This window comes from Monodon monoceros, unplaced genomic scaffold, assembly GCF_005190385.1.
Source record: "Monodon monoceros isolate NGI ecotype Baffin Bay Population unplaced genomic scaffold, NGI_Narwhal_1 Super_Scaffold_8, whole genome shotgun sequence".
Lineage (NCBI taxonomy): Eukaryota > Metazoa > Chordata > Mammalia > Artiodactyla > Monodontidae > Monodon > Monodon monoceros.
Window position 1 is genome coordinate 39,932,924 of NW_021703785.1, and position 23,167 is coordinate 39,956,090.

Below are 23,167 nucleotides of genomic sequence, written 5' to 3' on the forward strand. Positions count from 1 at the left end.
ACTGGCTCCCAAACCCAAGAAAAAAGTGTTTTCTGGTCATCATACGGCTTTTCTTAAGAACCTTGAGATGTTTAGTAGCTTTGAAAATTCATGTAAAGGCTGGAAAATTCTAGATTTAATTAAACTTTTTAAAACTCTGGCTGGACATTGAGGTAAATAGGAAACCATCTGCAGAAATAAACTTTGCACTTATTTCTCATCAGTAGGAGAGGAAACACAGTATCAAACACAATTAGAGTAGTCTGAGCTCTACAGTTCACTAGAAAAATGATTATCATGTCGATTCTCAATTTACTCATTTGTCAAAAAATAATAATGATATTTACTGCATAAGGATATTATAGAAATTAAATGAGATAAAATATATGTTTGGTGACTGAAGAAAGAAATAAATGCATGTTAATTCCAATTCTGCCACTCTTCTTCCTTTCTCAGGCTTTTAATAGGAATCTTGAGAATTGCTGTATTCAGAACATTTTAATGATCTTCAAGTTTAGACAGAAAATAAGGAAACAACATACATTCACAGTAGTAATGTCCCTGTGTATGTTCGTATCTGGCTAGCCTAGATTTGCAGGAAAACTGGATTTTTCACTAGCTCTATGACCTTTGAAAAATCACTTAACTTCTTTGAACCTGTTTATCCCTCTGCATAATATAAGTAATAACCCCTACCTTGCAATTGTATTTTTTAAGATTAGAAATACTGTATGAAAAGTGCTTATAATGACATGTAATTCATTAATAATAGTTATGGAAGCAATAGCCCCTCCTATATCTAAAGACATTTTTATGAAAAGAAAATGTGCTTTATTTTTCCCCCTGCACATATGTTGCTTGAAAGTGTATATAAAGTTATGTTTGTAATGTACCCAGCTTAAGAGATGAGAAATGGAAAATAAATATATGCTGTGTTTATGCCTATTGGACACTGTGATGAGTTAAACTTAAAAGTCTTTTACTAGTTAGTTTCACCAAAACATAATAATAATTTATTTTCTAATGTTAATAAATATTGTTTCACTAATCAAGATAAAGCACTTTTACCAATCAGAATTAAAACCCTATGTGTAGCCTTAGGAACAAATAAGTCAATAGAATGTACATCTCTATTCTGATGTAATAGTTTAGATGAGATACACATATAGGAGCAGCTCCCATTTTTGTTGACAAAAGAGTGGGCAAGGAGGGTATGAAGAAAAGGCATATCATGAAAAAAATGGAGCCCTGGCCACATTCTTGGCCTCCTCTCGTATGTGTCATATTATATATGATGATTTTTCAGTACCAATTTAACTCCAAACTCCCAACATTTCAGCAGACAGGTGAAATGGGTGGGCAGGATCAAAGGAACCAATTGCCACATCATCTATCATTGGTTAATGGCTATCTACCTATTATTGGCTAATAGTGATCATTGGCTATTTCCATCTTGAGAGAGGATGCCAAAGCCCTGAGAATATGTGGTATCAGAACCTATGTTGGAAGATTCAGAAAAATCCAGTGCATGGCTTTCCAATTCATTCTTTGTCCCATTACCAAAATAGATGTTTCCCTTCCTTTTATAAGAGCCTGGTGTTAGGATAAACTTTTATTGAATATAATTTGTTTAGGCAGGATTTCCATAATTTTTTTACTTTTACTTCTTTATTTATTTTAGTAGCCAAATGAAACACAATTCTTAATTTATTCATAAAACTTCATTTGTTTCCCAAATTTGGCAAAGTGTTGTTTTTTTTTAACTTTCCAATCTTAATATATGACCCAGCTCCCTCTCTCTTCTCTTGTTACTAACATGTTATACTTGCCTATTGTTTCCCGATTTCCTAATTCCCTATCTTACATTCTTAGTAATATGTGGATTATTGAAAATGTTGATAGTGATTTTAATTCAAACGAACAGGCTCTTAATATCCCTCATAAGAAATGTACACATACACAATTTTTTTCTATCACTTCAGAGGTCAGAGCCACCTTCAAGCTTATGGTTGGATACCCTGAGATGCCAGATGCCCTGGGTTAACGATGTTGTGCATGGATAATTTTGCAACATTACAAGTTATTTTAAAGACACAAGACTCTGAATCAGGGAAAATTAATTACTCTTCTTCTTCTAAGTTGAGAACTTGGTGTTTTATCAACTCACCTGTGTCCTACATACCTCATCAATAAAATGAGGTGATTTTTTCACTTGGTGTGTGTATTCTCCTTAGCTCCAATTATTAAAGGTTCCATAATTCCAATTGCTAAATGGTATTAATTCATAACTCTGTACTATTCAGTAATATATCTTATCCTTCTATAGACATTTGAAATTCCATGCTTTGAGCTTTTAAGAATACCGTAGGGATGGCCACAGAATATGTATATTCATCAGAGAATGATCATATTATTGTATCTTAGGTCAGATAGATGATAGCTTGATAGATAACTAGCTGGCTAGCTAGCTAGCTAATTAGGTAGATAGATAGATATGTGGATAGATCAATCATCAAAACAGGGAAGCAGTGAATTAATAATTGCAATGTTCTAAAAATCTTTTTTTTTTTTTTTTTTTTTTGCGGTATGCGGGCCTCTCACTGTTGTGGCCTCTCCCGTTGCGGAGCACAGGCTCCGGACGTGCAGGCTCAGCGGCCATGGCTCCCGGGCCCAGCCACTCCGCGGCTTGTGGGATCTTCCCGGACCGGGGCACAAACCCGTGTGCCCTGCATCGGCAGGCGGACTCTCAACCACTGCGCCACCAGGGAAGCCCAAAATATCTTTTAAATATTCTATTAAGTATTTTATATATATTATCTAATTTGATCCTCATAAAATCTTGCGTGGTAGTACAATTTGATTTGATAGATGAAGAAATTTAATTTCAGAGAAATTGACATTCTTATAGTCATATAACCATGACTCAGTAAGTGGTGGAAATGGAATTCAGACCCATGACCCATGACTCAGCATTTTCCACCAGCAAATTTACCTTAAAAAGAGTGTTTGATTAAAACAAACAAACAAAAATGTGAATAAGTAATAAAACATGGGTTGTAATGTTTAATTTTAACACAGAATTTTTCAGTCAATCGTAGGTACGAAAACAGCATCCCATGTAATTACCTGAGGTGGAAGCAGGGGCAGTCTTATAAAGGCCAGAAGCATACTCAAGTCATTGCATCTCCTCTGCATGTCATATTTGACCCACATCATTAATGCATGGAAGATGGTTTCTTCATCGGGGACATTGACATCATCACTGGCCAGGAGTTTATGGAGCTCCTCAGCTGGAAGCAGTAAAAACTCTTGATTTCTCATAACTTCCATTATGTTTTCCTACAGGGAGAAAAGAGGTTGGCATAAATTCGACCTTGGTTTTATTTAGCTAGCACAGCACCTCAGAAAGAAATGAGAAAAGTAGTCATCAACCTTTGTTCTCATTATACCATAATCCTTGAGACTTAATCCTTCAGAAACTAAAAACTGTTAAGATGAAAGCATTGTAATTGTAATTGAAGTGTAAATGTATCCAAGACAGCACAGATCTTGTAATAACTGGAGGATTATAATGTTGAGCTTTGTTTTGCAGGCAGAATATAAAGTGATTAAACGTTCAAGTTTCAAGAGGACTGCTAGGTAAAATTTGGTGAATATTAAAAGAATAGAATTTCAAAGTTTAAAAAAACTTGACTACATATACATCAATCAGAAAGTGGGAATAAAATTACACAGAAGTAACACTGTAAGATGCATCATTGTTTATTCAGAAAGGGAAAAAGAGAAGAGGTAGGCCATAGGTATCACAAAATCCCATATGTTTCACCCTTTTATTATCTCTCAAACCTCCCTCCTCGCATGACAATTTTTCTGGCTTAATTCAGAGTCCCATTTGTTTTCTTGCAGATTGCGGCCATACTTGCCTAGTTACTCTGCCTGATTCTACCCTTAGCTTCTCTACTTCAATGTGCTCATGGCACTACTCTAAAGTTTTTGTTTCATCTTGCTTCTTTTTTGGTTCAAATCTTTTGGTTAAACACACTGGTTCTTCACGATCTGACCTCTTCCTTATTCTAACACTTCATCTCCAAACTTATTGGCACACCAGCCACAAAATTACTCTACCTTCATTTTGCCTTATCCTCACTCCATTGCTTAAAATGACTATTAGCCACCTTGTTTTCCTAATTTGTGTCATTTTTCAAGATTCAATTCAAAAATTACATATGGATAGGATATATATATATACATACATATATATATATCCGGTGCTCTCTGTTCACTCCCATTTGATTTGGCTGCCTCACCTTCTGTGCATGCACAGTGCATGCTGTTTACATCTATGACACAGCAGTTACCAAACTGCTACCTAATCTTTGGTGCACTTAGGAATCTTATCACAAGCTTTAAGCTCCTTGAGACAAAGACTTTGACATTTAACCTTTCATAGCTAGATTCTGGACATAGCAGGTGAACAGTACTTACTTTTTGAATAGATATATTGATCCTTGTAGAGAAGAATAGATTTTGGAAATAGTACAGAGCAGTGCAGTGTTTTTCAAACACTTTTTAAAAACTACTTGTCAAAAATCTCACATTTCATCACAAAGTCTTCTGTGTCTGATAAATGGTTAGAGAAGACAGAGATTTGACTGTTGGCCTTCACTTGTGTTCCACCTTCCTCTATGTCTCCTGAGACAACTCCAAGGAATATATAAATAAGGCTTCTCAGATGGTAGCTTTAAAGCCACAGTTGTGGCAGAAATCTCAATAGGATGGTTATTTTAGGGTAAACCTGAAGTAGAGTGGGACTAGATCTCTTCCCCAAAGGGCATTGTGACTATGCTAAAACATAGCAGAAGAGTCAGCAAGTGCCCGTTAATCTGTATGTCAGAGCAGATTCAAACCTGTTTTCTGAAGAGACACTTGACCTATGTTATGACTGTATCCTTAGAAATGAATCCAAGGCTTGAAGTGCCTTCAGCTTTCACAAAAGCAGTCAACTTTACTTTTAGGTCATTGGTTATTTTCTTTACCTTTAAATGACATCACATAATAGCTGATTTCATGAATTTTTTTTCACCCCCCTGTGTTTCTTCTGTGTCTAATACAGTGCTGTGTAAATTATAGATGTCCAATAGCTATTTACTTAATGAATGAACTCTGTGCCCTGAGATTTAGTGCCACCAAATTTCTCTAAAGAGCTACAATAAGATAAAGAAGTTTTTGAAGAATCTTTAAAGGACTTTTTGTCCATCTATTTTTCCAGTTATTCAAAAATCTAAGTGTCTATTAAACTACACACAGAATTATATAGTTAGACCATCAGTATATAGTGAGGGGTACCATAAAAAAGCAGTTCTATGAAACTGTCAACAGTGTCTATCATAAAGATATTGTTCGAGGCATATTTCATTATATTTTACAGTGTTCTCTTTATGATGACCCTTGGGAGAAATTTCTTTTAGGTTTTAGTAGCAGGAATAATTGAACTTCTCCTGAGTAAATTGGTTTGCTTTTATCATGGATGTTGTAAATTATGAAATTGATCAGAGTTCTCTTTTTATTTGGCCTCTAGAAAACTTAGAGTCAAATTGAAATCTAGTTGATAGGAAGGCTATAGCCTTTTATAATTTGATTTCTTTTTCAGACAGTTCTGACAATAGCTTCATTTAATATCACTACAGCAGATTTTCTTTTTTCTTCTTTTATTCTTGCACCTAATTTAGATTATATTCTTATAATTTTGTATCTTTATAAATTATACTACATCTTTTGGAAACAAGCAATGTTGTTTGTAGATATTGCTATAAGTAAACTGGGCATTAGAAGACAGTATCAGATATTACTGAATCTATCACACTGATGCATAGATTATATTGTCTTTTTTTTCTTTATATACGTTGGAGTTCTAAAGGTCCCTTAGCTCTTTTTTCTTTTTTTCTCCATCAAGTCTCGTTTGAATGATATCTTGCCTAATATTCCTGTGTTATTTGCAATCTAGCTTCTGGAAACTATTTTATTTTCATTATCTTTTATTCACTGAAGAATAAAAAATACCAATTCACACTAGTTTCCTTATACCATAGCTAATTCCTTGTTGTCTGAGAAGATCAAGTAATGAGAAGCATCAAAACTCTTTGGACTGTTTACTTTTTGTACAATACCTTTATTTTAAGTTTATTCAATCATTCATTCTACACAGACTTATTGAACACCTAATATTTGGTCCTGTATAATTGTAGTGAGGAGAACAAAATGGATGTGCATCAAAAATCTTACCACACATGGGACACCTAGACAATGTGCAAAGCCTAGAAAATGACTGTCATCAAGTCTGTAAAAGCTTGTTTTCCAAATGGACCTAGAATATTAGGTAGGAGTATAAATTAGAAAATAAGAAACAGAAAGAAATGTATTCTGACCAGGGGAGACCATATGAACAAAGGCACATAATATGGTATGAAGTGCCATGTTGGGTATGTCAACTTGATTGACAATGAACACAGAAAAAGTTGTAGAAATTAATATTGAAAGTGTAATTTAGACCATATAATGGAATAAGTTTATTGTAAAACTTTAACAGTCTCTCCATTAAATGGGAATATCTGTGTACATACATCTTTTTTTATATACATCTTTTACATATAGCTTGAAATATTAATTTTAAAGATTTTACCACCAAATTTAAGTTGCCACTGCATAAGACACAACATAAGACAATAATCCATATTAATTACATAAATAAAGACTAAAGTATACTATTTTTGCTACTTCATAATATTTTAAATAATTTTTCTAGCTATAAAAATTCATAGTTTTGTTTTATTCTAAGTAGACAGATATTACCATTTTTAATTATTATTTCCTGAATTTGACATAAATGTATTTTCTAATATTCATTTCCCTCTGTCTCTTAATTCTATTATTGTTTTTCCCTCATCTTATTGTTGCTAATATATCAAATAGCAATAATTCATTTGATATTCCATTAGAAATTCATTTTTTTACACCATTTAAAAAGTTAGATAACAATTAATGGTAACATCAAGTCAAGGAAGATATAAGTAAATTCCTTCAATTGTCGCATTTTAGTTATTGGTTTAGTTTAAAATATGGATATTAAAATGTATTAAAGATCAAGTAAGTTTAACGTAAACTTTACTGTTGTTCACATCACATTATCTACTTATTATGGTTAACTCAAGGAAAACTCACTGCTATGAAAGTCTACTGAGATAAAACCTATGTCTCACCATCTTGCACTTTGCAACTAATGGTCAGTTAGAGGAACCTCCCAATCACTGTTTTAAGCATTATGGTGGGAAGGTTAATCCTTTGACAGATGAGTATAGAATCTCTGGCTTGATTTCAAATCACCAGAGGGTGTGGAATTTATTTAATTGCCATTTAAAAAGTTATTGGTTAAGAAGATGAATACTTAGGAAGCTCATACTGTCAAATAAATGGAAAACTGAAAGGCAAGCCTAGGAATTGGTTACATCTTCTGGTTGAGGCATATTATCTAAGTATGAAAAATGTAAATTTTTGGTCTAAAGTTATAGGATTATAAAGTTGTAATTCCATCAGCATCCTATGCCAGCAAAGCTTTGAGAGTTTCTGATACATGTATGATTCTACTATTGTCAGGAGTAAGATTGAAACATGCATCTCTTGACTCCTGAAGCAGTGTCTTTTCTGTTACAACATGTACTGGATTGAATAGTGTTTCCCAAAACTTCAATTTCACTTGGAACCTCAGAATGTAACCTTATTCAGAAATGGGGAATCATTACAGATGTAATTAGTTAAGATAAGGTCTTACTGGATTGGAGTGGACCCTAATCCAATGGTGGGGTGCTTAGAGGAAAAAACTAGCAGAGATGTAGTCATACAGTGAGGAGAACCCCACGAGAAGACAGAGGAGACACAGGGGGAAGAAGGCCATGTGAAATTGGAGAGACAAAGATAAAAGTAATACTGACACAAGACTAAATAATGAAGAGAGCTTTACCTCCTCTTCCTCAAACTCACATGGTATCATCTTCCTGGACAGAGATTCTTCATAAAATCTAGTCAAATTATGTTGAATATCAATGTCATTATTGTACGTGAAATTTAGAATAAAATCCTTCTTCAAGAAAGAGCTAGATTGCAACCCTTGTATAGTGGCTACATTTCCTCCTACCTGTACCATCATCTCTTTGATGACTGAAACTGGTCTTTTACCTGTATATATGTATTAAGCCAAATGGAAACTCATTTTCATAAGGCAGACCAAATAGGAGTTGTTTGTTCACTTTTTCTACTTTACTATAAGATTTTCATAGTAATTCTTTAAAGGACAAACTTCTAGTGTAGAAAATGTTTTATTAGTAATCAAAAACTGAAAATCAAAATGAAAATAATATAGCACTTTAGCCTATTAAGGTTGCAGTGATTTCAAAACAATTATGAACAGTACTTCTGAAAGCATGAATTGATATGCTACCTTTGAAAAGTGATTGTCATTGTGCATCATGACAATTTAACCCAAGAACTCCAGTTCTAGGAATCTTTCCATACATATATGAAGAAAAAGATATATATATATACGCACAATTATTAATACAGCATTACTTAAAATAGTAAAAAATATAAAAAGCTAATAAATAAATTTTCCCCTCCCAAAAATTGAGTAAAAAATAAAATAACACAGTGAACAATATTTCACAGAAGTATAATAAAAATTTCACAATTTGTATGAAAACACAAAAGACCCCGAATAGCAAAATCAATCTTAAGAAAGAAATATGGAGCTGAAGGAATCAGGTTCCATGACTTCAGACTATACTACAAAGCTACAGTAATCAAGACAGTATGGTAGGGGCTTCCCTGGTGGCGCAGTGGTTGAGAGTCTGCCTGCCAATGCAGGGGATATGGGTTCATGCCCCAGTCTGAGAAGATCCCACATGCCGCAGAGTGGCTAGGCCCGTGAGCCATGGCCGCTGAGCCTGTGTGTCCGGACCCTGTGCTCCGCAACGGGAGAGGCCACAACGGTGAGAGGCCTGCGTACCGCAAAAAAAAAAAAAAAAGACAGTACGGTACTGGCACAAAAACAGAAATATAGATCAATGGAACAGGATAGAAAGCCCATAGATAAACCTATGCACATATGGTCACCTTATCTTTGATAAAGGAGGCAAGAATATACAATGGAGAAAAGACAACCTCTTCAATAAGTGGTGCTGGGAAAACTGGAGAGGTACATGTAAAAGAATGAAATTAGAACATTCCCAAACACCATACATAAAAATAAACTCAAAATGGATAAAAGACCTAAATGTAAGACCAGACACTGTAAAACTCTTAGAGGAAAAAAGAAGCAGAACACTCTATGACATAAATTACAGCAAGATCCTTTTTCACCCACCTCCTAGAGAAGTGGAAATAAAAACAAAAATAAACAAATAGGATGTAGTGAAAGTTAAAAACTTTTGCACAGCAAAGGAAACCATAAACAAGACGAAAAGACAACCCTCAGAATGGGAGAAAATATTTGCAAATGGAGCAACTGACAAAGGATTAATCTCCAAAATATATAAACAGCTCAATATCAAAAAAAAAAAAAAAAAACCCAATCCAAAAATTAGCAGAAGACCTAAATACACATTTCTCCAAAGAAGGTATACAGATTGCCAACAAACACATGAAAGGATGTTCAACATCATTAATCATTAGAGAAATGAAAATCGAAACTACAATGAGGTATCACCTCACACCAGTCAGAATGACCGTCATCAAAAAATGTACAAACAATAAATGCTGGAGAGGGTGTGGAGAAAAGGGAACCCTCTTGCACTGTTGGTGGGAATGTAAATTGATAGAGCCACTATGGAGAACAGTATGGAGAACAGTTCCTTAAAAAAATAAAAATAGAACTACCATATGATCCAGCAATCCCTCTACTGTACATATACCCTGAGAAAACCGTAATTCAAAAAGAGTCATGTACCACAATGTTCATTGTAGTTCTATTTACAATAGCCAGGACATGGAAGCAACCTAAGTATTCACTGACAGATGAATGGATAAAGAAGATGTGGCACATATACACAATGGACTATTACTCAGCCATAAAAAGAAATGAAACTGAGTTATTTGTAGTGAGATGGATGTACCTAGGCTCTGTCATACAAAGTAAGTCAGAAAGAGAAAAACAAATACCGTATGCTAATACATATATATGGAACCTAAAAAAAAAAAAATATTTTGAAGAACCTAGGGGCAGGACAGGGATAAAGACGCAGGTGTAGAGAATGGACTTGAAGACACAGGAGGGGGAAGGGTAAACTGGGATGAAGTGAGAGAGTGGCACGGGCAAATATACACTACCAAATGTAAAATAGATAGCTAGTGGGAAGCAGTCATATAGCACAGGGAGATCAGCTGGGTGCTTTCTATCCACCTAGAAGGATGGGATAAGGAGGGTCTGAGGGAGACGCAAGAGGGAGGAGATATGGGAATATATGTATACATATAGCTGATTCACTTTGTTATACAGAAGCAACTAACACAAAATTGTAAAACAATTATACTCCAGTAAAGGTGTTAAAAAAAAAGAAAGAGTTATCAGAAAAAAAAAAAAACAGCGAATAGAAAATGGGCTAATTGTACAATTGGTGATTGCTTATGCAAATTATGGTATATCCACTGTACTTAACTTTATACAACCATATAAAATTATGTTAATAAATATTTTTTAAAGTGAGAAAAAGAAAAAAAAAGTAATGCTGCCATAAGCCAAGGATGGCCAGGAACCACCAGGAGCTGAAAAGGCCAAGGAAAGATTCTTCCCTAAACTTCAGAGAGAGCCTGGCCCTGCCAATATCTTGACTTCAGACTTTTAGCCTGTAGAACTGCAAGAGAGTAAATTTCTATTGTTAGAAGCTACCCGGTTTTGGGTACTTTTTATGGCAGCCCTAGGAAAATGACACATATCATAAGAGAAAATTTAAAATAGTTATGTTAAAAATTCTCACATAAACCTAAGAAAACATGGTAATTATTCCCAATCTTTTAAGTGATCAATTCTAGGCTCTTTATTTTATAGAATGATTCCTTTAAGAAATATTAGGTTTCCCATGAGCCAAGGAGCATCGGGGGCAGGAAAAAGTGGTCTACCCTCAGGATCAACTTCTCTTTATATATACTTTTTCCACTGCCTCTATGATTTAAACTTTCTAAAAATACACGGCAGGGAGAGGCACCTCTCCCAATTATCAATGGCTAAGAATAACACTTACCTTAATGTTGCTACACAGATTTTGCTGTCAAGACCCTTTCAGGTTAAAACCAATTTTCTTGGGCTTTTTGGTTATTTGGCTTCTGTGAATTTTTAATGCCTGTGTCAAAGTTGCTGCCTGAGCTCTTGAGCACTACCTGAGAGTTCAAAAGGAAGGGATTCATTGGGATAATAACACCTTGTTATTTTATAGATAGGAATGCTGAAGCTCAGAGGGGCTCATATATAGTCATACCATTAGTCAAGATATGGCTGAGAGTAGGAATTCAGTCTTTCATCCTATTATATTACCTGGGCTATCCATCCTTCCATTAATTTCCCCTTCTGGTTCTCCTCTGCCCATATAGTTTGGACTTACTGGTTTACTTTGATCTATGCAACATGCTTGCACACTGATTCCTGAGTGCTAACTTAGACCTTATTTCCAACTCTTTCTTGGTATAACTGGGTTTGATGATATGGCTTGGTGACATTAGAGAGTCAATAGATTACCATTGACTTGGAGAGTTGGCCAAGATTTAGATCCCAACACTGCTACCCACTGGCTGTGTGTTAGGAATTTGGTTCCTTATCTGTAAATGTGGATAAAAATAGTATTCACCTTAAAGCACTGTTGTGAGGATTAACTGTGAAGATTAAATACATTTACTGTTCTTAGAAAAGTAACTGACACATAGCAAATATTATATAATCATTAGCCATTAACTGTTCTCCATCAGAATTTCCCTTCCTTTCAGGCTCTTATTGGTAGTTGTATTCATGTTCATGTCTCTTTATCTCCTCTATTTTCTTTACTGATTATTCAGTCAACAAACTTTTACTGAGTGCTTTTTCTATGCCTCGTATGTTCTTAACACTAGGAATACAGAGCCAAAAAAAAAAAGAAAAAGAAAAGTTCTGGCTTCTAAGAAACTTGTTTTCCAATAAGGAGGACAATACGATTTTAAAAGAGAAATATATACTTTTTATGGCAAGAGAGAAAAATATGAAAGATTTAATAGAATCCAATATTTGAAAATGCAAATAGAATAAAGGAGGCCAAAGAGGAGTTTGAATTAGGAGATACACACTTTTTTCTCTCTGGAATAACAATTCCCAAGACAAGGAAATGTTTCTCATAGAATCATAGATTTGGAGAGTACTAAAGAAATGTTGATGTCATCTGGTCTAATACTCATATCATTATCTAGCAGGGTTAAAAATGGGAAGTTCTGCGACTTCATATAATCTCAAATCGGAAACAATGTTTGAAGTCACTTAATTTAATGTTCACAGTATGTACTTCTGTGTAATGTTTACCCAGTGAATATTTTCAGTGATGGGAAATCCACTGCCCTAGAAGAAAGCTCATATCATTGTTGAATAGCTCTGTCAAAACACCATCCTCATTTTGAAGTAAAATTGGCTTTCTTGTAATTTTCTCATATTAATTCAGGGCAAATATACTATTAATATTCTATTGATTGGCTTTATGAATACTTGAAGATTGATTTTTTTTGTCTTATGTCTTTTAAAGGCTACAGAACTATTACTCTTAAATCTATCTAAAGGATCTGAATCCTCAAAATCAGGAAAGAATGCTAAGTAGAAAGTACAATTTTCACTGAATTTCCCCTGAACTACCTGCTTTCTTTTCTGTACTCCTTCAGAAATAAAAACAAATTAAAAAAATGTTTTTCACAGACTATATTGCTTATTTACGTACATCTTTTTATCTTTCCCAAGACATTTTCTAAAGGCAGGAAAACAAGTATGAAGCAATCACTGGCTAAAAACACATTTCAATAATTCAATTTATCTCTATGTGTATATATAACATGTATACACTCATAAACATATTTTATATATATATATATAATTCAGAAAACAAAAGAAATGTTTTCAAAGAGTTGTCAGTGTATTCAACTCTTCTTTTTCTTGTCAATTTTGTTATCAGTGCTTAGGAAATGACATGAAATTGAATTTATTTAGGACTTCTCAGATCCAAATCTGCCAGACTAAAGTGAATGGTTGCCAGTGTTATTAATTCTTTTTTTAAACATCTTTATTGGAGTATAATTGCTTTACAATGTTGTGTTAGTTTCTGCTGTATAACAAAGTGAGTCAGCTATACCTATACATATATCCCCATATTCCCTCCCTCTTGTGTCTCCCTCCCACCCTCCTTATCCCATAACTCTAGGTGGACACAAAGCATCGAGCTGAGCTCGCTGTGCTATGCAGCTGCTTCCCACTAGCTATCTAATGAGATGGATATACATTTGGTAGTGTATATATGTCCATGTCACTCTCTCACTTTGTCCCATCTTACCCTTCCCCCTCCCCGTGTCAAGTCCATTCTCTATCTGCATCTTTATTCCTGTCCTGCCCCTAGGTTCTTCAGAACCATTTTTTTTTTGATTCCATATATATATATATGTTAGCATACGGTATTTGCTTTTCTCTTTCTGACTTACTTCACTCTGTATGACAGACTCTAGGTACATCCACCTCACTACAAATAACTCAATTTCGTTTCTTTTTAAGTTTAGTAATATTCCATTGTACATATGTGCCACATCTTCTTTATCCATTCATCTGTCAATGGACACTTAGGTTGCTTCCTTGTCCTGGTTATTGTAAATAGAGCTGCAATGAACATTGTGGTACAAGACTCTTTGAATTATGGTTTTCTCAGGGTATATGCCCAGCAATGGGATTGCTGGGTCATATGGTAGCTCTATTTTTAGGTTTTTAAGGAACCTCCATACTGTTCTCCATATTTGCTGTATCAATTTACATTCTCACCAAGAGTGCAAGAGGGTTCCCTTTTCTCCACACCCTCTCCAGCATTTATTGTTTGTACTTTTTTTTTGATTGCCATTCTGACTGCTGTGAGGTGATAATGCATTATAGTTTTGATTTACATTTCTCTAATGATTAGTGATGTTGTGCATCCTTTCATGCGTTTGTTGGCAATCTGTATGCCTTCTTTGGAGAAATGTCTATTTAGGTCCTCTGCCCATTTCTGGATTGGATTTTTTGTTTTTTTTAATATTGAGCTGCGTGAGCTGCTTTTATATTTTGGAGATTAATCCTTTGTCAGTTGCTTCGTTTGCAAATACTTTCTCCCATTCTGAGGACTGTCTTTTCATCTTATTTATGGTTTCCTTTGCTGTGCAAAATCTTTTAAGTTTCATTAGGTCCCATTTGTTTAATTTGGTTTTTATTTCCATTTCTTTAGGAGGTGGGTCGAAAAGTATCTTGCAGTGATTTATGTCATAGAATGGTATGCTTAAGTTTTCTTCTAAGAATTTTATAGTGTCTGGTCTTACATTTAGTTCTTTAATCCATTTTGAGTTTATTTTTGTATACAGCGTTTATATATTTATATAGTTATATATATATTACTATATATAAATATCTATATCTAATATAAATATATAATTGAGATATACTAACAGCTGGCAAAGCTCTCTCTGATTCTTTAATGTATTAGAACAGTGGTTCTCAAATTGTTGCATGTATCAGAATCTCCTGGAGGCAGGGCTGTCTACACAGTTTGTGAAGAACAATGCAAAGTGAAGATGCAGAGCCTCTTGCTCAAAGAGCAGGAAAAAGGGCTGTAAAATGTACACATGAAGCTTTTTATTTTCTTCCACAGAACTTTGATTTGTCATGGTGCTTTTTATTTGTTATTTAAAGTCATTCTAAATAAAGAAAACATAAAACTTTAAACTACTAGCATGAATTTTACTCCTCATCTTTATTTTGTGCAATGTTAGTTTTAAATGTCAGTAGCAGAGAGTTTAAGTCATATGCAGAAGCACCGAAAGTACACAATTTGTATTTTGTGGTTCATCTCTGAAGGGTGACCAGAGTTGGCCAGAAGAAACAGAAGCTTGAAAGTTTGGAAGGAGAAAGATTGTATCCCCTCAGGCATGGAACCAGCCTGAGGTGGTGCTCCCAGGTATGGGAAGACTCTCACAGTTGCTTGGGGCATTAATATCCAGCTATTGACTTGACAAATGCTTTTTCCTCAATTCTCATTATCAGGAAATTATCAAGAAAGAACAAAAGGAGTTTTTCTTTATATGACAAAGGTGGAAGTACACTTTCATAATCTCAGAGTTCTAGTTATAATTAAACTATATTCTCTGTCCTGCTATAGTCTTCAAAAACCTTGATTGTCCTGACATTCCACAAGGCATCAAAGCTATCCATTCTATTGATAATATATATCGTCATGCTAACTGGATTCAGTGAGTAAGAAGTGATGAGTATTCTAGATAACCTAGTAAAACACATGTATGTCAGAAGCTGAGAAATAAATCCCTATGAGGTTTCGAGGATCTGCTGTATCTGTAGACTTTTCAATAATCTCATGGTCTAGAGTATAGTGGGGGAACTTCTCCAAATAGAGAGAAAGTCACTGCCCCTCACACAACCAACCAGTGAAAATGAGGCACAGAATTTATTAGGTTCCTTTGGATTTTTAAGGTACATAAGAATATGATTCAAATCTATTTGTTGGTTGGTTCATAAGGCTATTGGTTTCTAATGGGGTTAGTGTATGCAAGTCCCAGTTGTTGGGTAAGTTTCCCTGCCATTTGTGCCATATGACTGAAAATTAGTTCTGGGAGTATCCATGGTGGATAAGAATGTGGAGAAGAGAACTAGCAAGTCTCAGTGGTAAAACCATGGCTCAGACTTCTAAAGTTCTGTAGCAAGACTACCTTCTGCAAATAAGATTTGCTCTCTGTTCGAAAAAATAGCTCTTGTAACACTATTGGGCTCATGTGGTAACTGAGGCTATTACCATGGAACATCCAGAGACTGAAAACTGTTTTGGTGTTATTAAATCCATTGGATAGTAATGTGAAGTAGGCATAGCGCCCAGCTATCATAGAATGCAATTTTTAAAAGGAAGCACTGCCTTCAGAACAGGCTCAAATAGGTCTAAAAGGTACTAGTAAGTACATTCCTCAACTCAAATGGGGTTCCTCACAATAAATTTATGAAAAAGAAAGAATTCATTCCCAGTTTAGGAAAGGGTTGGCATGGTACACTGGTACTAACCAAGGTAGTGATGCAAGAAAATCTTTCTCATAGGCAAAGCTTTGAACAGAACACTTGGATGCTCAGTTTTTATGAAGACAGAGATAGTCTAAATTATACATGGACTTCTGAGAACAGGCAAATAGCTTTGCTGGCTGGGGAGAAGCCTAAAAGGAACAATAGCGAAAGATCAGTGGCAAAGAGATCTGGAGTAATCTTATGTCAATAGAGCCATTAGAGTGATCATAAACTAAGGATCTTTCTTGAATGTTCAGCAGATAGCATCCATTACAGAGGAGGCTCTCAACAATCAAGTAGACAGAGTTACTCGTACCATGGACAACAGCTATCCCAATGTTCCTCCAATGGGCCCACAAAGAGATCACCAAGGTAGCAAAGAAGAAAGCTATGCCCAAGCCTGAAAATATGAGCCCTCCCTCAATAAGGCTGATCTAGATAAATCATTGTGAATTCCTAATATGGCACAATTAATTGGGGAAGACAAGCTAACCAGCTGGTGAGAGTGGATTACATAGGTTCCCTTCTATGTTGCAGGAGACTGAAATTCATCTTTTCTGAAATAGACACATACTCTGGACTTAGGTTTACCTTCTTTGCCCTTCAATATCATCTAAAGGTCTAGGGAATTCCTAATCCATTGATATAGTATGATGGACAAAATTATAACTGAAAAAATTTCCTTGGTAAAAGGAACCTCTTTTATGGTAAGACAAGTATTACAATGGGCTTTTGAATACGAGATTCATTGGTCTTATAATATCACCTGTAAACATCTGGCCTTAATAATAGTAAAACAACATGTTATGGGTTTAGATAAAGCACCAGCTTTGGACACAGCACCATGCATGGTGGAGCACGTTCCTCCAAGGTATAGTATATACATTGAATCAAGGCTGGTATTTAATCCCACATCCCCAATTATTAGAATTCATGAGCTAAGGAAATAAAAGGTAGTTTTAGGATTAGGCTTTCTCAACATCACTCACTTATGAAGGAGTGCTTTACTTCTCTACAACTAAAGGATTTCTTGAGCAAGAGATATTAAGTTCTAGTAGAGGGGCACTTTTGCCAGTAGATGTTGTTACAGTTTCACTGAACTAGAGTCTGGGGTTACTAAAAGGACAAGCAGAATTGGATAACAGAATTTTGGAGTGACAGAGAAATAATGTACATTAGTGCAAACTTGGACCTCTGAGAAACAGAAGACGAGATGCGTTGGAAGATAATTCCTTTCCTTTTATCTCCTGAATGAACAGATCTGAGACACAGTGATTGTTTGGAAGACATTCTCATAGTTCAACTATAAACTGTGTTTTATTGTTAGTCTGTTAACAACTTAGAAATGCACTACCTTGAATTGTCTTTCCCTGCTTCCTAGCCTACTTTTTCTTTTCTTCTCAATTTTGTAACCCTGTGATTGCATATCCCAGTAAAGCCTTGGCCCATTATGACCACAAAAACAAATAATAAACTCATGGAACATTTACATTTGTAAGATACTGTGCATGCAAGCAGGTGAGTAGAACGGAAATAACATTTACAAAGTATTAATTATATGTGGAGGCTTCTTTAGTTGCTTTATATTACGGTGTTTTTGTTCACATATTTGAATACCTAATTGTGAAGACATAAGAAAATAAATTTAAAAATACATCATTAAAAAATTGTCTAAAGTAATAAAAATAAGTGCTATTAATATTTATCTTAAGTCAGGCACTTTACTCATATTTTCTTATTTGATCTTCTTTATTCACATAAATAATGAGGCTCATAGAGATTAGGAAATGTATCCAAGGACACATATCTAGATAAGCAGCTAATTTAAACCTAGAATTGTATATCTTTAAGCCATTCCTCTTTGCACTTAACTTTGTTTCTTGGAATGTCATTAAATTATCAAGGACTAGGGTAGGTAGACAATTTTCCATGAATGAGTTGGCTAATGAATTAAACATAATAATGAAAGAAGAACTGCAGCAAATTGGAAAGATGGAAATGTGTGTGGTATGCTTGGGAGATAATGACAATTCTGGTCAGGGTAAACAGATGACATATTTTGGAAGAGCAAAAGAAAACAAAGTAGACTAAGCACAGTGAGATAAGGTACAAGTGACTTTGAATGCCAACATAAATTTTGACACTAGTTTGCAGTTTGGTAGCCAAATATATTGATAATACCTTTGGCAGAACATCTGGTAAAGCACAACAAGTTCTTACAACACTTGTTGCTATAGAAGTGATAAGGCACAATATATGGGAAATATGTGGCAGGAAGCTAGAAATGTAAGTTCATGAAAAGTTAAGTCTTGGATAAACAGGATCTGGAGTCATTTTAATTGGGGAGTTGAATTCTTTTATGGTTTGGCTAGCATTGCTGATCTAAGGAAAAAGAAGAAAAAGAGATATCCATGATACAGAAAAGGCAAGCAAAAGAAAATTTTAAGGAGAGTTTAATTAACAAAACTGCAAGTTATTGTAAGTTCAAAGGGAATGAAAACAGAAAAACCCATAGATTTGCCATTAGTATCCTTAAAGAGCATTTCCAGTCAATTGGTGTTAATAAAAGCCTAACTGTAGGAAATGAAAGCCTGAATGGTGAATACAGTGCTAGCAGAAGCAAAATACACTTTGGAGAACTATAGCACTTAAAAGAGAGAATTCAATACCACAGTTTTACAATGGTATTTATTTTTTGTAAAGATAAGGCCCATCTTCTTGACTAAATCCTCAATAATTATCTCAAAGCCTGAAACAACTTAGGTGCTCAAAATATTTCTTAGAATAAATGCATATTCTGAGCCTTTTGCAAAGCAAACAGAAGAGCCTTTGAGGAGAAACTGAATACAATCATGAGAAAAGAACTCAAATGGGGGTAAGGAAAAGGCAGAAGCAAATGAGAGATTGTAAAATAAAGTGCTTCCTACACAAGAAAGAGTAATAGTGATAACTTTAACCAAAACTTCAAAAAAGTAGTCAATATTTTAAAACAGTTCCCTGGACTTTAGTTCTGAGAATTTATTACTGAACACATATAGAATTCCAAAGGATGGAGGATAAAGAAATATGAAAGTACACAGACCAACACAGAAACAAAATTGAGAGAACAGCTATAATCCAGGGAACACATTATAAACAAAGTACAAAGCATATGAAAACATGCTGCTAAAACATAGTGGTCTTGTATCAATGATCATGATACTATGTCTTTAGTTTTTCTTGTTCATTTAAAGGAATGTTTACTACATGCCCATGTATTTAAAGAGAAATACTCAAAATTATCAGCAAATACCATTTTTAGTTTAGATTTAATAAAAGAAATGTAATGCTATATAGTTTTATACTTTGATATACAGAAGAGAGATTTTTTTATTTTTTAAATTGAACACTAAAAAAGATCTTAAAAAAGATTTATGAAAAATAATTGTTATCGTCATCATTTCGTGAGGAAAGTGCATTAAGTTTAGAGGTTTAAACTTTGCTGAAGTCAAGAAATATGAAAGTTAAAGAATTCTTGACAATTCTTGTTTAAAATTATGAGTCTCAACTCAGGTATTTTTAGGTACAGCTGAAATTATCATTGTGAAGATTCTCACCTTGAGAATAATAGGATATGAATTTTAGAAGAAATGTACATGTATTTCAGCTGGATTTCTGTTGTGCAAACCTCTCTTCAACATTCTTATAGATCTTCAACATAGTCATTCTTCCCATCATTGGGAACTTTCTACCAGCTGACAGAGCTGACACTATTAAAAATAATCTTTATACTCAACTCAAATCATTCTTCTTGCATCTTATTTCCATTGGCTCTGGTACTATTTGAGGACATAACTCTATATAATAATTAAGCAACCCATAATTTACACATGTTAGTCTCACAATAGCTCTAAAAAGTAGAAACCTGTTTGGCCATCCATGTTTGCCATTTGAAAAAACTCAAGCATTGGAGAGAGAGTTTAAGCAAATAGTCCAAGTTTACACAGCTTGTATGTGGTTGAGAAAAACATCTGAGGATTTTAATTCTGGCTACAGGATTTACGCCTAATCATTAAGTTATATTGTCTCTCACTATGGCTTAAATAAAATGCTGCTGAAATATATTGGGCTTGATATGATCATGATCAATTTTCATGATATGAATTTTTTGAAATTTTTGGAAGATTTACAACCAATGGTTTGTAGTTAATCTGTTCTTTGTGTTGGCTCCCATAACTGTACTTTCTACAATAATGGAATGCCTTACTGAAATAGCTAGAGAAAATAAAACTGACTATATCATGGCTATCCTGAAAAAATAAATTGACAAGGCAATTAAAACTGCTTTCCTTACCTTCCTTCCACTTCAAGTAAATTCAATTTGTTTCATACCTCTAAACCACATAGAACACACAGAAACATTTTCTAGATTGGTTCAACTGCAAGTGTGTATAGATTATGTTCATCAAGTCTCCAAGCAATGGTCTTGACTAATTCAAAAGAATGTAAATATGATCAAAGGTTGGTTTCTCAAGTGTGGTGTGCAAATCATGTGTTTACATGCAGTAACAATGCTGATGATATGGCAGTGCTGTTTGACTTTGATAAATTTTAACTACTACCTTTTAATTCTGAACTCAATTTTTAAAATTATGTGAGAAGGGGGACACCATGCACTGTAGCTTGGGACTGACCTTTCCTCTTTATGTTCTAAATTGACCAAATTCTGGTACTGGTTATATATCATTTAGAGCTATTAATATTGAAATGTGGACATGATGATTTCTCCTTTTCATCAATTTTAAAACATTTATTGATTATCCACTCTCTGACAAGCATATATATCAAATTCTGCGCATTAAAAAGGAAGTAAGCCTTTGGCTTCAATTAGCCTAGCCTATACAAAATCTTGGATTCCTGCCAACTTCATATCATTTGAAATGGTTTGTAACTATAATAAACTTTTAACTTCATCCTTTAAATTTCTAAAATAATAAATATATTAATACTCATAACTTGGCAAGGTAGATAGCATGACCTTGCCCTTTTAAAGATAAGTAAAGGGAGTCACAATGAGGTTTCTTGCCTCGAATAACTTTCCAAATTGGTCATATTAAAAATCCAAGCATTCTGCTTCCAAAATCCTGTCTTAATCCCATGTCACACTATTTTCTTGCCAAAATAATCCCTGAGTTTTAGAAATTTACACCATCACAGTGCCCCAGGAAATTATTTAACAAGATTGCCACACTAATCAATTGATACCCCCAGATTAACCCAGTGTACCGAATTTCCCAAGGAACTAAAATAACTGGCATAAGAATCTTGATTAACAAAGTAGCCTCACATAGTGGATTTTTAGCAGATAAATACTCTACGTGTTTTCTTTCCTTCTTAACATCCTAAGAGAATTGTCAGTTATTAAACAGTCACTGAGGTTTCACAGGATTCAGTTAATGAGTGTTTGAAAAGACTGGACATTTTTTTTTCCTTTTTAACATCTTTATTGGAGTATAATTGCTTTACAATGGTGTGTTAGTTTAGTTTCTGCTTTATAACAAAGTGAATCAGTTATACATATACATATGTCCCCATATCTCTTCCAACTCTTGCATCTCCCTATCCCACCCCTCTAGGTGGTCACAAAGCACCAAGCTGATCTCCCTGTGCTATGTGGCTGCTTCCCACTAGCTATCTATTTTATGTTTGGTAGTGTATATATGTCCATGCCACTCTCTAACTTTGTCCCAGCTTACCCTTCCCCCTCCCCGTATCCTCAAGTCCATTCTCTAGTAGGTCTGCATCTTTATTCCCATCTTGCCCCTAGGTTCTTCAGACCATTTTTTTTTCTTTTTTTTTTTGAGATTCCATATATATGTGTTAGCATATGGTATTTGTTTTTCTCTTTCTAAGACTGGACATTTTAATTACAGTAATGAGGCTATTTCTGTGACTCAAAGATTCCTGAGAGAACTTTCATTAGCTAAAAACCATCAGAAGAGTCATGGAGACTGTTTTTGATTTTATTCAGTGGGTTAAGGAAAAGTGGACTCACAAAGTAGGTTTACAGGGGCATTTGTGAGAAAACTCTGTTTTTATTGTCCCTTCAAGGCCCACTTGATCAAGGTATGGGCTGTATTTGTAAATTAATATGCAGGAAAACAGGGCTGGAACAAAACACTTTAATATTAAAGTTGTCTTGTAGTGGTGATATTTTGAGTGTTTTTCTTTCATACTTTTTTCTTGGTTTTAGATTTTCCAAATTTCCTGGAAAATTAGCATTTTTTGATAATGAGAAAAAAATATAATCTCAGAATTATATTTTTTAATCTTTATCTTGGATACAAAGCCTTTATAAATATGGTTTAATTCTCATTCATTTATTCTTTAGTACTAGAATAGAATGTTAATACCAAAATTTCTATCCTCATTTTCATACATGACACTTTCTTCATTTGTAATGAAAGTTCATTTGACTGCAATTATTACACATACTACTACCATTCTGTTCCATGTTATCAAGTCTACTTAAATCAGTTTAATTCTCAAGGGACTGGAAAAAATATATTTCATTTGGATTTCAGGTTATACTAGCAAACTTCCTCAATTGTTAAAAATATTACTGTATTACCATATTTTGATATCATCTGTGCTATTTTGCAAGAAATTAACTTTTATTGTTCTGATTTAAATATTTATTTTCACATTCATAATACTATGATTTTCAAACTTTCCTTTAAATCTCAGAAAGATAAAATATCTTTGCAATTTCTATCACATATTTCTTCACAAAGTGCTGCCATAATCTTTGCCTCATTAAAAAAAAAAAAACAGTTGATAGATTTTTAGAGTTGGTCCGTTGGTGGCTGA

General features: G+C 34.3%; 1 protein-coding gene across 2 annotated transcripts in view; it reads right to left on the reverse strand.

Annotated features, from left to right (window-relative positions):
- KLHL1 (kelch like family member 1) overlaps positions 1-23,167 on the reverse strand; it is a 370,292-nt gene that overhangs the window by 135,874 nt on the left and 211,251 nt on the right. For both annotated transcript variants that reach the window (XM_029210217.1, XM_029210216.1), the window contains one exon: positions 3,106-3,318. In XM_029210217.1, coding sequence (XP_029066050.1) covers positions 3,106-3,318 — 213 coding nt within the window. The remainder of the gene's footprint in view (positions 1-3,105; positions 3,319-23,167) is intronic.